This window comes from Eptatretus burgeri, chromosome 1, assembly GCF_056783735.1.
Source record: "Eptatretus burgeri isolate ZD-2024b chromosome 1, Ebu_testis_v1, whole genome shotgun sequence".
In the NCBI taxonomy this organism is placed as follows: domain Eukaryota; kingdom Metazoa; phylum Chordata; class Myxini; order Myxiniformes; family Myxinidae; genus Eptatretus; species Eptatretus burgeri.
Window position 1 is genome coordinate 139,035,313 of NC_140961.1, and position 16,969 is coordinate 139,052,281.

At 39.8% G+C, this 16,969-nt stretch overlaps 1 protein-coding gene across 6 annotated transcripts in view; it reads left to right on the forward strand.

Moving 5' to 3' along the window:
- The window catches only part of LOC147035597 (uncharacterized), a 203,559-nt gene that overhangs the window by 48,272 nt on the left and 138,318 nt on the right, over positions 1-16,969 (forward strand). For all 6 annotated transcript variants that reach the window (XM_085844919.1, XM_085844903.1, XM_085844912.1 and 3 more), the window contains exon 2: positions 8,979-9,116. In XM_085844919.1, the coding sequence (XP_085701045.1) occupies positions 8,979-9,116 (138 nt within the window). The remainder of the gene's footprint in view (positions 1-8,978; positions 9,117-16,969) is intronic.

A 16,969-nucleotide genomic window follows, 5' to 3' on the forward strand; every position in this document is an offset into this window, starting at 1 on the left:
TAGATCCTGATTAAACTCTGTTTCCTTGATGGGTTTGATTTCTTCTGTGAGGAGAAAGTTACCAGCTTCAGTGGTTCAATCTTAATAGAGACCACCTCTTCTGCTTTCATAATGGCTTCCATGCCCTTAGCTTGAGCATGGACCAAGTCTTTTGAAGCATCCTTCTCACCAGTTGCTCTATTGAGCAGATCCACTTGGTTGTTACACTGGAATGGGTTTATCATCTGCTGGCATATCACTTTCTTGATCTCCTCAACATGCATATGTTCTTCTGTTGCCTGCTTATGTGTTTCTCCATGATGAGTAGATTCCTGTTGGCCTAGATTAGCCATAGACTTTATGTTCTCTGATACAGCTGTGAGAAATGGTGCTGTCTTCACATATTTATCTCGAGCAGCTGGTGCCTGAGATATGCCTTTGAACAGAGATGTCTTCCCTTCATTGTTGTATGTCTGCTCCAGGGCCATGTCACTCCAAACACCATTGAATTTTCCTTTGGAAGAGTGAACTGTGAAGTACCCAACCTGGATCCAGCAAACCTTAACCGAACTGTGTTCAATAGAGGAAGAAGATTTTGGGGGTCGGGGTAACTTTGGTTGACAAAAATGTTAATTTTCTCTTTAAAAATTGATAGAACTCACTCAAATTTGCTGTTTTAATTAGCCATGGATACCATGTTCATATCACATTAAGAGAAATTAGTATTCTAATGCAGCATCTGCCTATGATAAGAAAAGTTCTAAAGGCCATCTTCAAAAAACGTTATTTTTAAGGCATTTTTCACAAAATTATGTACTTTTACGAGGTTTACTTCCACAAAGGCAATTTTTTTTTGTCATTTTACAATGCACTGATTGAATTCTTACATTTAGTTCACATTTATTTTTCATGAATGTGTTTTTTAATTTTTTTAGAAATTTTATTGACAATTGCTGTTTTATCAAATTTTTCAAATCTTCCTCAAACAAAAACGTCCGCCAAAATTTTTCGCAAGAGCTTATGAATTGCCAACATTGGTTTTCATGAACTGCAAACGTATATCTAAACATCCTGGGGGTGTAAAATTTTATAGCAGAGGCTGTAAGGTCCAACCCTAAAACAGCCTCGTACACAGGTTGGCTCCCGGACTACAGGGCACTGAAGCCAACCTTCGTGGACAAGGCTGCAAGAGAAAACTTGTTCGAAGATTGCTGCGAAGATCGTTCAAATGGTGGAGAAAGCACCTTGATCAACTTCCAAAGAGATTCAAGCTGACCTTCAGACACATGGTACCACAGTTTCAACTTGCACCATCTGTCACCAACTCAATGAAAAGGGGTTCTATGGTAGGAGACCCAGGAAGATCCCACTGCTGAGAGAGACATAAGAAAGCCCGACTGGAGTTTGCTAAAACGCACCCGAACAAGCCAAAATCCTTCTGGGAGAATGTCCTGCGGACAGATGAAACAAAATTAGAGCTTTTTGGTGAAGCACATCATCTCTATGTTTACAGAAAACAAAATGAAGCCTTCAAAGAAAAGAACACCTTCCCTACAGTCAAACGTCAAGGAAGTTCAGTGATGTTTTGGGGGTTGTTGTGCTGCCTCTGGCACTGGGTGCCTTGAATGTGTGCATGGCATCATGAAAGCAGGAGATTACCAAGACATTTTGGAGCGCAATGTTCAACCCAGTCTCAGAAAGCCGAGTCTCTGTCGAAGGTAATGGGTCTTTGCAGCAGGACAATGCCCCGCCAACACACTTTAAAAAGCACCCAGGAATGGTTCAAGACAAAACACTGGACTGTTCTGAAATGGCCAGCAATGAGTCCAGATCTAAATCCTGTTGAACACCTTTGGGGAGATCTGAAAACAACAGTTGGGAGAAGGTACCCTTCAAATCTGGGAGAACTGGAGCAGTTTGCAAAAGAAGAGTGGGCCAAACTACCGGTAGTGAGGTGGAGCAAGCTCATTCATGGTTGTCCTGTGGAAGCGCTTGGCTGCAGTTATTTTGTCCAAAGGCATTAAATTGAAATATCAAGTCCAAGTACCAAATATTAAGTCTCGGGTGTCAATTATTCTGTCAATGCCATTTCTTTTTATTTTCTGATTTAAAAGGATATTTTGAGTTCTGAATCAAAAACAAAGGTTCTTTAATATTAACAGTGAAATAAAGAATTGTGGAGACAAAATACTTTTGTCAATTTAAACTTATTTTTTTCAGCAAGTTCCTGAACCCAGAAAGAATCCTATAATCGGACCTGGTAAATGTCCAGTATACCTATGTCTACCTTGGAAAGGCAAAGTATCTCACCGGATTGAAAACCAGATCAAATAGACAGTGTCCCATTCTTACTATGCTGTTCCAACCACAAGCGATTTTCACTACCCGCCAGTTGCTTCCGTTAGTCCAAAATGATGTTCTGCCTGCCTCTCACTGAGGTGAGATTATTTTTTTCAAATTTCAGTGCCAGTATGATGCTAGGTATGTGAGCCATACATCTTTGAGATTGAAGGATCACATTGAACAACATGTCCCTTTGGTGATCAGACGTGGTCGGTCAACCGAACAGACAACAAACTCGGGTTTGTATGAATGTACATCGTATGACAACTATTCCCTGTGCCTCTGCAATTGGTTATGATTAACTAAATAATCCTCCGTGTGCAGAGCAATATCATATCGGCGGGTTTAAAATCCCGAGTGGAAGACACAGCTTAGCTCACCTTTGTGCAATGGAGGCCACATTCAACAGGTCAACCAATCCTATTCTTTGTGGACAGAATGAATTTGTCTGACCTTTATATTGATTCTGACTATGATGGCTTGACTGCGTGACAACTGCACCACAGTCAACGTTGAGTCGTCATGAAAACCCCACCTCCCCCCAACTAGCCCTCAGCTAATTAGCAGTACATTATGTGTACATATCCATATACATATATTTCACACACACACACACACACACACACCCTCATTGGTATGATTTACCAATAAGCAATGAAACCAGTCTAGCAGGTGAGGGAGTGTGTAGCATTGGGATTCTTATGTGTGAATGTCTTTATAGCTGTGGAGGAACTCTGGGAATGGTTTGAAACGGCAAAACACTTACCTTGTGTATGCCTTTTGGGTTGCTTTATGCAGCTTCTTCGACTTTAGGAGTGTGGGAGGCAGTGTGACCACTCCTTGGCTTTTTTCACAAGATCTTGACTATTCGTTGTTCACCTTGGTGTCTTGGTTTTCTATAGGTTTTCTATTATCATCACTTTTCTGAAACCTTGTGAATTCTTGGCTTTTTTCATTGGCTCACCTTGGCATTTATGAAAATGAGGAGTGGTCACACTGGTGGGAGGTGTCAATTTATATTTATATATATATATATATATATATATATATATATATATATATATATATATATATATATATATATATATATATATATATATATATATTGTTGCGGATTCGCGCCCGCCGGCGTGCAGGCGGCCACGTAACTCGAATCGCGGCACGTCGCCCACCGGACGGACAATCCCGTCGTGACCCTGTCGGACTAACGCCGGGATCTAGTCACGGCTGGGCCTTTCGGCCTCACCACGATCGTGCCAATCGGCCCCCCGCGTGGGATAGGGTTGTTCGCCAAATTCGACCTACCTAAGTACCCACACGGAGGGTAGACCGGGCGATCGCACCTCGCCGCAGGTCGACTTCGGACACGGGCCACTTTAAGCGACCCGTTCCGTACTATCGGGATAACCGAGTGGTGTTATCGTTAACCTCGACGGTTCCGATTAATTTTTCGGGCGTATTTAGCCCACGACCAACCCTTTACGTGAAGTAAGATGGAGATTCAATTAGAGAAAAGACGAAGCGAAACGGGAGAAACAGTTCAACATAAAGCACATTTATTCCGCGGCAAACAGAAAGCACACATATACAATTACCACAATTATGCTCCAAAAGCAAATGTAAAAGTAACACAACAATTATGCACAAAAAGCAAATGCAACAAAAGAGACACAATGCAGATCTACCACCGACTACGCGAGCCCACGGCAACACTTACACAGTTTTACTTCACAGACGGCGCCGACAACACATCTCCACTGCCCGGCGCCCACAACACAACACTCCAAAGCAAAAGAAAAAGGAAGAGGCCACCCTCAACTACAAGGGGGCAGACGTGGTCTGTGCGCGCGAGACCGGGCAGAGCCTAACCTGTCTTGGCTGCTGCGCTGCTGCTGCCACGCTTCGCCGCCGCCACAACGTGCCCGAGCCCGAAACAGAAACTCTTCTCTCTGTCGCTGCCACACCTCTCCAACTCGCCCGATTCGCTCCGCGCTCTGCGCTTTCAATCCCGTCATGACCGTCCCAGAGAGCCAGAGCGCGCGCGATCCAGCAAGCGCGCACAATGCAGAGCCCAGAGAGAGACAAAAAAACCTCAGCGTACGCACACACTAGAGCCTGCGCCTCCTCCTTATATCTCGAGCTCCGCCTTGGCTGCTGCGCTGCTGCTGCCACGCTTCGCCGCCGCCCCTTCTTCCAGCAAGCGCAAGAAACTTCCAGAAGAACGGCGTTTTTTCTCCTGGATCGGGGCCTTTCTTTTGCCTTTTCCAGAGCTTTTTGTTCCTCTCGCAGGGTTATTCGTTGGGAGGAGGGGGTGAGGCCGTCGTCCATTCTCCCTCGATGAATGCCAGGCTTCTGGCAACCATGTGCTGAGATGGAAATGCGATGGCGGTTGTGGTTGAGGCGGTTGTGATGGTGGTGTGATTGGGCGGTTTTGGTTAAAGTGGTTGTTGTGAAAGCGGTTGTGGAGAAGGTGGCTGTGGTTGTCGAGATGCGGTTGGTGGTGGTTGTGGTGGTAGTAATGGCGGTTGGTCCAAAATAAAGATAGTAAAAGAAAAACGGCTATCTTGAAGGGTCGCAGCCCGAATGAATGACATTTATTCCCTCTAAACAACGGGTTTGGGCTAACTACACATATACTTAGAGATATCTCACCTACGGGACCTGAATGGTGGTTTGCGAATTTCGTCAACCACAACAATATATATATATATATATATATATATATTTCTTCTTCTTTCGGCTGCTCCCGTTCGGGGTCGCCACAGCGGATCATCCATATGATCCGCATAGTGATTTGGCACATGTTTTACGCCGGATGCCCTTCCTGACGCAACCCTGGTCACCTCTTACGACACAGGGATATGGTACACCTATTTTAACCGGGGTATACACCGGCCCAGTATACTGGTACATATATATATATATATATATATATATATATATATATATATATATAAATATATATATATATATATATATATATATATATATATATATATATATATATATATATATATATATATATATATATATATATATATATATATATATATATATACACACACACACACACACACACACACACACACACACACACACACACACACACACACACACACACACACACACACACACACACACACACACACACACACACACACACACACATGGAGGGCTCTGCTCCACATGCTGAAACCTGGATACCGTATATCAGATAAGGGGACACACACACACACACACACACACACACACACACACACACACACACACACACACACACACACACACACACACACACACACACACACACACACACACACACACACACACACACACACACACACACACACACACACACACACACTATTAGCTCACCTGAACTTTAGTCTGGTGAGCTTATGCGATCGATCATTTGTATGAGGCAACAGACTGCTTAAGAGATTCTAGAGGTTAGGTGAATATGTAAGTGGTTGAGTCGGTCACTCTCTGTGAACACTTCAGTCATTTTCGCTTGAAGCAAACACATTATTTTGATGAAACTTGGCCACAAGATTCATAACTGATGCTAAACAAAGTTGTATTGACAGCATCAAAATCTACTCTCATTGTGGGTGGGGAGGGGGGAGGGTGAGGTGGTTGTTTACCCCAAAAATAGGTAGTTGCTCTCTTCTCTGAAACTACACACACTATTTTGATGAAACTTGACCATAACCTTCATCAACCATGATGTCATTCCAGTTTGTTCATGGCATTAAAAAAAAAAAAAAAAAAATCAGTCATAGGGGGTCTTGGGTAGGAGGAGGAGGATGGTTGGGGGGGGGTGGGGGTTGAGTCACTTGCTCTTTTCCAGGTGAGCTTCAGGTTGCATGGTTCTATTTTTATAAAGAAAAATCATTGCGTTCCTGCCTTTTGGCTGCTTTAAGATGCCATTATAATTTGAGTTCTGATCGTGAGTTATGTCTGCTCATAACATCCGTTAAAAGACTGGTTGGGTTTAGTCGAGATTAGCGCCCTGCACAAAATCGTACCTGCGTCCATGCGATCTCCACTTGGGTCATTAATTTGGTTAATCTGGCAGACAGTACCCATCAGCAGGCTTCCTGACTGACTCGGGCGTTCCACCTGAGCACAGGTAATGTAGCAAACAAGCCCGGGAACCTGTTCAGAGCACCGGAATCAGTTTGCCGGTGTGACTGCTTTGATGCGGTTGGGCAGGACAACTGATACAAGTCCAGCAACTACGACGGTATATTTTGGAAATGAATATGAACGCGCTTATTCCACAAAATAAATGATACAATTTTATGCTCTATTTTAATCATTTGTACAGCAAGTCATAGCTCCAAAATAGTTTGGTCATGAGCAGTTTTGTTATCAGCAGACTCGCATTATGTTTAAAACAAATTTCCCAAAGACCACCTGTTGCCAACTTTTGCCAAGAAACGACTTGATATTTGCTCTCCTGCTTTTTTTATTACTTCCGAATAAAGTAATATTAAATAAATATTACTTCCGAAAATAAAGATTTCGGAAGTATATTGATCACTTCCGTCCTCTGTTTGTGTGTCTTTGTGTGTTTGTGTCTTTGTTTGTAGGCACGATAACTTGAGAACGGAAGAAGCTACGATGAATTACAAACCAATGTCAAATTACACCACGTGATTCAGGAGGGTGATGACTAGCGCTGATTAGATTTTCGTCAAAGGTCAAGGTCACAGTGAGGTCAAACATAATTCCATAAATTCATGTGGAGAAATGGAGTATTTTTGCTTCGGTCGACGTTACGAGTTCGTTTTAACTTCGATTTTAATTTTGTCTTCGGTTTTTGCGATCGCTTAGGATGCTTAAAACTCGGTTGTCGAAATTCTGGTAAAAATCGGATGTTTTGGAGACGTTTTAAGATTGTATAAAAAATATTTCACTCGCCGTGTCACAGCCCGTCACTTGGTGCAGCGCGCTTGAGCAGAGGCGTTGTTGATCACGTAAAGGTTTTCCTTGTGCGCGCTGACGGTGTTTTCGATAAAGATGGTGTTTAAAAGTCATTTTTTATCCCAATAAAGGTTATGGTCGCATGCCTGACTCGCTAAGCCGTCAGATTATGTAAAGATTGTTGGTGGATGGCCAAATATTACGGTTTTGTGACTTTGATAAAATAATATAAAATAATTGCGTGGAGAAATGGAGCTTTTTGCTTCGGTCGACGTTACGATTTTGATGGTTTGGGACAGAATCATCGTGGAAACTTCTGGTTTGCGTCGCTACCTTTTCTGGAGACAGCTTTTATTAGACAAGGTCAGAGATCAAGTTGACGATTTCGTAAGTACCAGTCTATGACTGCTTGTTTATTTGTTTAGTTTTTATCCCCCGCCGTGTGGCGGAAGGGGGATATTGTTGTCCGTCCGGCCGTCCGTCCGGCTGGCTGGGCGTCAACATTTATAGCAGTGAGTGCGATAACTCATAAACTGTTCGCCATATCAATTTGAAATTTGGGTCACACATGTACCACCTGAAAAGGAAGAACCCGATTGATTTTGGGCATGGCTGGATCCAAGATGGCCGACCGGGGTGGCCATCTTGAAAAATATTTTTTTTTCGCCATATCTATTTGAAATTTGGGTCACACATGTACCCCCTAAAAAGGAAGAACACTATTGATTTTGGGCATGGCCGATCCAAGAAGGCCTACTGGGGAGGCCATCTTCAAAAAAATGTTTTTTGTAATAAATGGAAAAACGCTTATCTGATTTCAATTATTTTTGGTTACTACGTTCCTCACCCCTGGGGAACTTTTTCGAGATGATGACCAAATGGTGTCTTGTTTCCAATTCACCTCCCTCATTATCTGGAATATGTATGACCTTTTTCGTTCAATGGTGGGGGATTCCCCATCTCTGATGGGTATATTTCGTTTTTAAATGCCGATAGGTGTCTCAGAAGCGTTCTCTGTATTAATTATGTAAAAAATGCACGATGGTTGCCTTGTACTCTTGCCCGCAACCCTCGCTCTTCTCACATTTGCTGCATACATTTTAAATCGGATCCAGGCTCATGGCAGAGCAAGGTAGAATTGACAGTGGAACAAACCTCAAGGGAATTTATTAATAGGGGTAGAGGAGGAAATGATAAAAACAAGTAAGATGAAACCGCTAGGTTTCATGGTTTTGGAGTTATGGAGGGAAAACACACACACACACACACACACACACACACACACACACACACACACACACACACACACACACACACACACACACACACACACACACACACACACACACACACACACACACACACACACACACACACACACACACACACACACACACACACACACACACACTTGTATGGATACATGACTGTATTGTCGTGAGTAACCTTGTATGGCACAGTGATAGTCATTTCCTTTAGTTGACCTTTTCTGTGAAAGGTAATGCCTTAAAGTATGATTTCTGATGTAATAATTAATTACTCGGTGGCCCATTGCAGCTGACGCCAGCAAACACTCCCTTTTATTTACTCTGCAAACCATTCACACATTTCCCTGAAAGCCTTCAACCACTCGCACTTGTTCTCCATTTCCCCACAGCCTTCTTTACGCCACCATTATATTGCATATCCATGACGTAACTTTTTTTGTTTCTATTCCCCCTCCAAAGTTTTCCATGAAATGTACACCTTTGGTGAAGAAGCACCCAGAAGCAATCGATTATCTGCAACTAAAATGGAGCAAAGCCAGCCTGGAATACAAGTCCTCCGTCGAGTGTCGCAACCGACTTCGTCGCAGTATACTAAAGGTAATCTGTGTGATGTTATATTTGGTGTTGCAATTCACCTTTTATTACCTCTGCCACTGAATATGGATGGAGGTTGTTTTCACCCTTGTCTGTCTGGCTGTGAACAGGGTATGTCACACATGTATGGATGGATTCGGATGAAACTTGATTCACAGGTTGGGTGTGTGAAGGGGACGAATTTATTCGATTTTAGTCCGAAAGTGTTTGAGAATTTCTTTTTTAACGTGATTCTTCAACATTAAGAGATTGGGCCCAAAACGATACATAACATAATATTTCAAAAAGCTGTGGGCAGATTATGATAAACCTTGTTGGATGAGTTCGGTCGGTGACAAGAACAAGCCAATTTAATCTTGTGAAGCTCCGAATGCAGATCCAGCTAACCGGTAGGCTACAAAATGTCAACTGTTCAACATGGTGGAGGTATGTGCTCTGTTGAATGCTGTTGTAGTTCATTTACAGTACCTTTGTTACATTCTTTATATCCTCTGCCATCTGTGATGGACGGAGGTCATGTTTTCATCATTGTCTGTTTGTTCATTTGTTTTGTTTGTGTGCAGGATATCTCAAAAGTTGTGGACGGATTTAGATGAAATTTGGTGGCCAGGTTGGGTGTGTGACGAGGACTAATTGATTTCATTTTGGGGAAGCTCCAGATACTCAAATTTTTTTAAGATATAGAGCCAACGATGTAAACTGTTTGGCCTGGCAGAGGTCTGCACTTTACTGCATGCCATTCCAGTTGTAATTGTTTATAATACCATGACTTTTGAAAAAAGACAAATTCAATTTTAAAAAATACAAGTCTGAAGACTATGATGGTTCACGACCGGTATTTGACGATGTAGATTGTTTCAGAAGTCAAGGATGAGACAATGTGATAATGTTTGACCAAGTTATAAAAATGATCAACATGATGTGGTAAGAGTGACAGGTTATTCATCAATTCATCAAAGTATGGATAATCCGAAGATGGTAAAAAGACGATTTTGACATTTTCATGACCTTGACCTTGACCTTGACCTTTGACCCGATCGCTCCCAAAATCTAATGAAATGGTCCTCGGATAATAACCAATCATCCCACTAAATTTGCTGCGATTCAGTTCAATACTTTTGGAGTTATGCGAATAACAAACAAACAAGCAGTCATCGACTGGTACTTACGAAATTGTCAACTTGACCTCTGACCTTGTCTAATAAAAGCTGTCTCGAGAGAAGGTAGCAACGCAAACCAGAAGTTTCTACGATGATTCTGTTCCAAACCATCAAAAATCGTAACGTCGACCGAAGCAAAAATCTCCATTTCTCCACGCAATTATTTTATATTATTTTATCAGTCACAAAACCGTAGTATTCGGCCATCCACCAACAATCTTTACATAATCCGACGGCTCAGCGAGTCAGGCATGCGACGATAACCTTTATTGGGATAAAAAATGACTTTTAAACACAGTCAGCGCGCACACGCAAAACCTCAACGTGACTCAATGACGCGTCTGCTCGAGCGCACTGCATCACGTGACGACCCGTGACTCGTCGAGTGAAATATTTTTTATACAATCTTATAACGTCTCCAAAACACCCAAGTGGTGTAATTTGACATTGGTAGTTTCTTCCGTTCTCGAGTTATCGTGCCCACAAACAAACAGTCACAGACTGGTACTTACGAAATAGTCAACTTGACCTCTGACCTTGTCTAATAAAAGCTGTCTCTAGAGAAGGTAGCGACGCAAACTAGAAGTTTCTACGATGATTCTGTACCAAACCATCAAAAATCGAATGTTTTGGATGTTTGACCTCACTGTGACCTTGACCTTTGACCGATTTTGACCAAAATATAATCAGCACGAGCCATCACCCTCCTGAATCACGTGGTGTAATTTGACATTGGTAGCTTCTTCCGTTCTCGAGTTATCGTGCCTACAAACAAACACACAAAAAACCAATGTCACCCGCAGGGTGACCCGTATCTTGCCAAAAGGTGACCAGGTGTGACTTCTTTAAGGTCACACTGAGGTGAACAGAGCTGCTATCCACTAGGAGTGACTCCTTGAGGAATATCTGCCTACCAGAGATTCCAATGAGAATCGTTCTGCAGAGTAACCATGAAAAATATGCTTTTGCCTCATAACGTCACCAAATGATGTCATAATGTCTCAAGCTTGACATATCTAGAAAGCACTCATCGAGGTGTTCAATTTGAGGTACTACACGATATGGTTCCTAAAACTTGAAAATTTGACCTTGCGGTCAAATATGTTTGACCTTAGGCACTAACCATGAAGGTCAAGGCCAATCACCACCAAAAATTAATCAGCTGAGCGCCAGACCATGAACTATATTCCCATGAAGTTTGAAGACTATCCGATCAAAATTACTCAAAAAATAAAGGTTTCGTCGACTCCCCTGATTTGCGACAAAGTGACCTTGACCTTTGACCTTGACCTTCAAAATTTTGTGCACTGAAAGGGACCTCTATAGGCCTCTGATATGCGAAGTTACACAAATTTCCAATGATAACTGTGCTCTGCAGAATTTTTTATACGTGATTACACCCCAACAAACAAACAAAAAAAAAACATACAAGCTGACTAACATATCTTGCAAAAACTTCGTTTTGGCAAGATAATAAACACACAAACAAACAAACAAACAGAAACGGAAGTCATCAATATACTTCCGAAATCTTTAGATTTCGTAAGTAACAAACAAACAGAAACGGAAGTGATCAATATACTTACGAAATCTTTAGATTTCATCAGTAACAAACACACATATTCACAAATAAGCAAGTAAATAAATACACAGCGATCAAAACATAACCTTCGCAACAAAGTTTGCGAAGGTAATGATATACTTCTCTCATTGATCTCATCTGAAATCCCCCTGAGTTGCATATCATTTTGAGATTGTAGTAAATTATTTTTCCATTGTTCAATTGATAACCATCAACGTTTTCAGTCCATTCAAGAATATTAATTTTTTTCTTTACATCCTCTAACTTACTAGTTTTTAAATTGATTCGCTTATTTGTTTTATTTACCTTTGTTTTAGTTATTTTTTCAATCAGACTTATTAACCTCCGCCATCGAAGATCGGAGGTTACTGTTTTCACCCCTTTCTGTTTGTTTGTTTGTTATCTTGCCAAAACGAAGTTTTTGCAAGATATGTTAGTCAGCTTGCATGTTTTTTTTTGTTTGTTTGTCTGTAATCGCGTATAAAAAATTCTGCAGAGCAGAGTTATCAAGGAAATTTTTGTAGCTTCGCATATCAGAGGCCTATCGAGGTCCCTTTCAGCACATAAAATTTTGAAGGTCAAGGTCACTGTTGCAAATCAGGGGAGTCGACGAAACCCTTATTTTTTGAGTAATTTTGATCGGATCGTCTTCAAACTTCATGGGAATATAGTCCATGGTCTGGCGCTCAGCTGATTAATTTTTGGTGGCGATTGGCCTTGACCTTCATGGTTAGTGCCTAAGGTCAAACATATTTGACCTCAAGGTCAAATTTTCAATTTTTAGGAACCATATTGTGTAGTACATCAAATTGAACACCTCGACGAGTGCTTTCAAGATATGTCAAGCTTGAGACATTATGACGTCATTTGGTGACGTTATGAGGCAAACGCATATTTTTCATGGTTACTCTGCAGAACGATTCTCATGGGAATCTCTCGTAGGCAGATATTCCTCAAGGAGTCGCTCCTGGTGGATAGCAGCTCTGTTCACCTCAGTGTGACCTTAAAGAAGTCACACATGGTCACCTTTTGGCAACGGGTGACATTGGTGTATTTGTTTGTTTGTTTGTGAACAGTATTACGGAGAAACTCCTCGACGGTTTTCGACGAAACTTGGTGGGGGGTTAGGTATGGTCCAAGGATCATGCCATTAGATTGTGGACTTGGTCCAAAATCCAATATAGCCACTATGGCGGCCATTTTGAAAAAAAATGGAATTTTTGTTTTTGCATTTCTACATGTTTTAAGTGATTTCCAACCAAAAAAAGATATATATATATATATATATATATATATATATATATATATATATATATATATATATATATATATATACATATACATACATATTGTTAGAGAAAAAAAAACAACAAAATGTTGCAACTTTTTTTTCAAAAAAATTTCAATTTTATTTTTTTGGCATTTCAACATGCGCGTCGATCTAGTTTAGTTTATTCAATCGTGGTTCAGTAGAGTCTGATCCGTTTTGACCTACAATGAATAGGATATCAGGTTCACTTAAGTGACCCAGCAGTATTGGCGGCGGAGGTTTTGCACTCTACCAAGTGCTCCCCCTCTAGTTCATTATGTTTTCTATTTATATACCAAGACTGAGATTTTCTCCACTCTTCAGTTTGATTAATACTTTATTCGACCATTTATATATTGTGAAAAAGGCGGCAGTAGCCCTTAACCCTAACCCATATTCTATTTAGTTAAAACTTGTATCCATATGGAACACAATATATTCTATATACTCTGATTTAAATATTCACTCTATCATACAATATCCATATGGAACACAATCTATTCCATTACCTAAAATAAATCTCTTATCATCAAAGGCTCCTAATGCCTTTTTATTTACTTCTTCACTCTCTATCTTATGTTTATAACTTCTTATTGTATTCATTTTCCTATATTCTTCTTTCTTATTCATCAAACAATTAAAATAATTTCTAAAAGTTATTGATTTCTTTATTCCCTTTAACCTTTTATTAATATGATCACCATACTTATAAGCATATGCCTTTGCTCTCAATCCAATAAACTCACTCATTACTTTTCCACCCAACTCATCCTTAAACTTACCAATAACCTTTTCATTCTTTTTTGAAAATAACTCGCTCTTCTTACTAAAATTACTTGCATCATATACTCCAGTATTTTTCTTCATATCTTTATAAACATCATCAGTTTTTATATCTAGAATAAAACTATCAGTGTCCATATACAACAATGAAACATTTTCACCATACTCTTTCTTCAAGTCATTATACAAATAATCATACATCAATATCTTTGATAAATCAAGAACTGCTGTTCCAATACAAATTGGTTTATCCATTACAATACTTTCCTTTTCCATATGAATAGCAGAAAAGTTCTCTGAAAAAATCTCTTCTCTCTCAAAACTTGGTTTATTTATCAATCTTGAAGCTTCTTTCCAAGATGTTGCAAATCTAATGTTTTGCCTGTTTCTAACATTCTCCATTGTCTTTCTAATGACAGCATTATTCATCAATTTATAGAATTCCCCTTCAAATTTTACTTTTGTATTTGTTCTCGTATCTGTATTGAATTTAATATACTTTTTCATCCAAGGACTTTGTTTAAATTTTAAAACTCTATGAATTTTAACTACTCTCAATCCTTCTCCCAAAAACTGTTTCAAGCTTCTCTGATGCAAAACGTATCCCTCTTTATCATAGAATGTTGTTAATAACATTTCTGTTGATTTACCTTTAATATTAAAACTTTTATGATAATCACTTAACCATTCTTTCTTTGCGGTTTCTTTTTCACATGCAAAAGGAAGGTCTTTATGCTTATTATGAAGATCACTTGGTTACCTCAAATCAACTTCAAAATAATAACCTTCTTCCTCATTCAATTCCTCTTGAGAAGAAATAACAATATTCATCAAAACCTTTTCATAATCCTTTTCTTCCACCCACTCTAATTTACCATAAGGCAGAGATTGAGACATTGCCCATCCATACAAATTATTAGCATCAAAATACATCAAATAATTACTATCTTTTTCACTATCATAATTTGGAAGATATTTATTATTTGCTTTAGCATATCTTTTTGAACATACTTGTGATATTCCACCTCTCTTAGACTTCTGAATCATCAAAAGCATATCTACATCACTGATTAAATCTATATCTTGTTCTGTCATTTTCAACATTGCACTCCAAGCTAAACCAGGAGCTGTGAAATAGTGGGCAGGATCTAATCTATAACAATTTTTTTAATGACATAATGATCTAAAAGCTTCAAACACATCAGCTAACAATAAAACATGTTTTCAGATACAAATCATGATATTCTCCAAGGTTTTTTATCTTAAATATTTTCCAAATTTCTTGTGCATGTTTATATTCCTTATCACTTATCTCTTCTTCATAAAGGTTATAATGGAAGCTTACTTTTGAAGGAAGGTCCGATCGGATTGAAACTTGCCAGGAATATTGCCGGGGCCCCGCGGATGTGCCTTTTCGAGGTTTGATATCGATCGGACGAACGGTTCCCAAGTTACGGCCATTTTACTGCTTTTTCAGTGTTGAAAAGGTGTATGTATATCTGGCAGCTGAAGGTGTCGTTCCACCTTCTCACCTTATCATGCCAATTTTTTCCCAAATTATTAATAACCGGACGATCACCGGTCCGATCAGATTGAAACTTGCCAGGAATATTGCCGGGGACCCGCGGATGTGCCTTTTCGAGGTTTGATATCGATCGGACGAGCGGTTCCCAAGTTACGGCCATGTTTTTGTCGACCAATGACAAGACACGCTGCTATGACGTCACAATTAATGTTTATTTATTTATTATTTAATTTTTTTGCACGATTGACGGTCCGATCTGATTGAAACTTGCCAGAAATATTTCTGGGGACCCGCAGATGTGCCTTTTCCAGGTTTGATATTAATCGGATAAGCAGTTCCCAAGTTACGGCCATTTATCTGTTGACCAATGACAAGACACGGTGCTATGACGTCACGAATGACGCCACAATTAATGTTTTTATTTATGTATTTATTATTATTTTTTTAAATATAAAAATACCGCTGTTTAAACAGCTGTTTCTCGACAACCACTGGTCCGATCTGATTGAAACTTGCCAGGTATATTACTGGGGACCTGAGGATCTGCCTTTTCAAGGTTTGATATTAATCGGACAAGTGGGTCCCAAGTTATGGCCATTTATTTACCAAACCAATGACAAGACACGTTGCGTGGGCGTGGCCGATGGGGGAAGGGAAGCTCAGCCGCGTTCCCCATTACAAGTTACAACGTACGGGCTTCCGGAGAGTGATGACTTCGTGTATTCTAATAATTTCTCGATTTCTTATGCGCATTTATAGATGAACACTATGCCCCAAGTTTTGATCGTTTTCATACAAGACGGTGCATAAATTTCGGTAACATCAGAGTGAGCTGGTGTGCTCCGAACCAGGAAGTAAGTTTTTTTTTTTTTTAATTTTTATTTTTTTTGTTCCTCTCCTCTCTTCTCTTCGCTTTTTGTTTTTCCTTGCAACGACATTGCGATAAGGCAAAATACGTTGGCGCGAATTGAATAATTTGTCATTAAAACTAAATTGCGAATAATCATAACTGCGATATGCAAACTTCCGGGCAACGCACGTACGGGCACGCGAGAGCGAAGAAACGGCCTGTGTGGTTGTTGTTTCTTGCTCGCGGTTTGAACATTTATTTATAATTTTTTTTTAATTTATTTTTTATGTTTACGGGCACGTACTCGTTGTTCTTAATATTAACAACTGCCTTCTTTAGTTTTATTTCTTTTGGTAATTCAATTTTTTGAAGAAGCTTGAAGAGGATCTGATTTTAAGATGTGTATATCTAAAAAGATTATTTTTGTGATAGTAAATCCACTACTTACTACAGTGTTATCAACATCTTGTTCTTGTCTCTGGAGATCATCGTAAACATCACGTCTTACAAAGTCTTGAAATGATGAGATAAAGTGTGGGTTTCTCCTCGTATAAGGAGTTTGTTCTTCATCTTGCCTTTTCATATTCATTTTCACTCCCATATAAAACTTTAAAGTTTTCATTTCTTTTAATGTCTTTTTAATAACT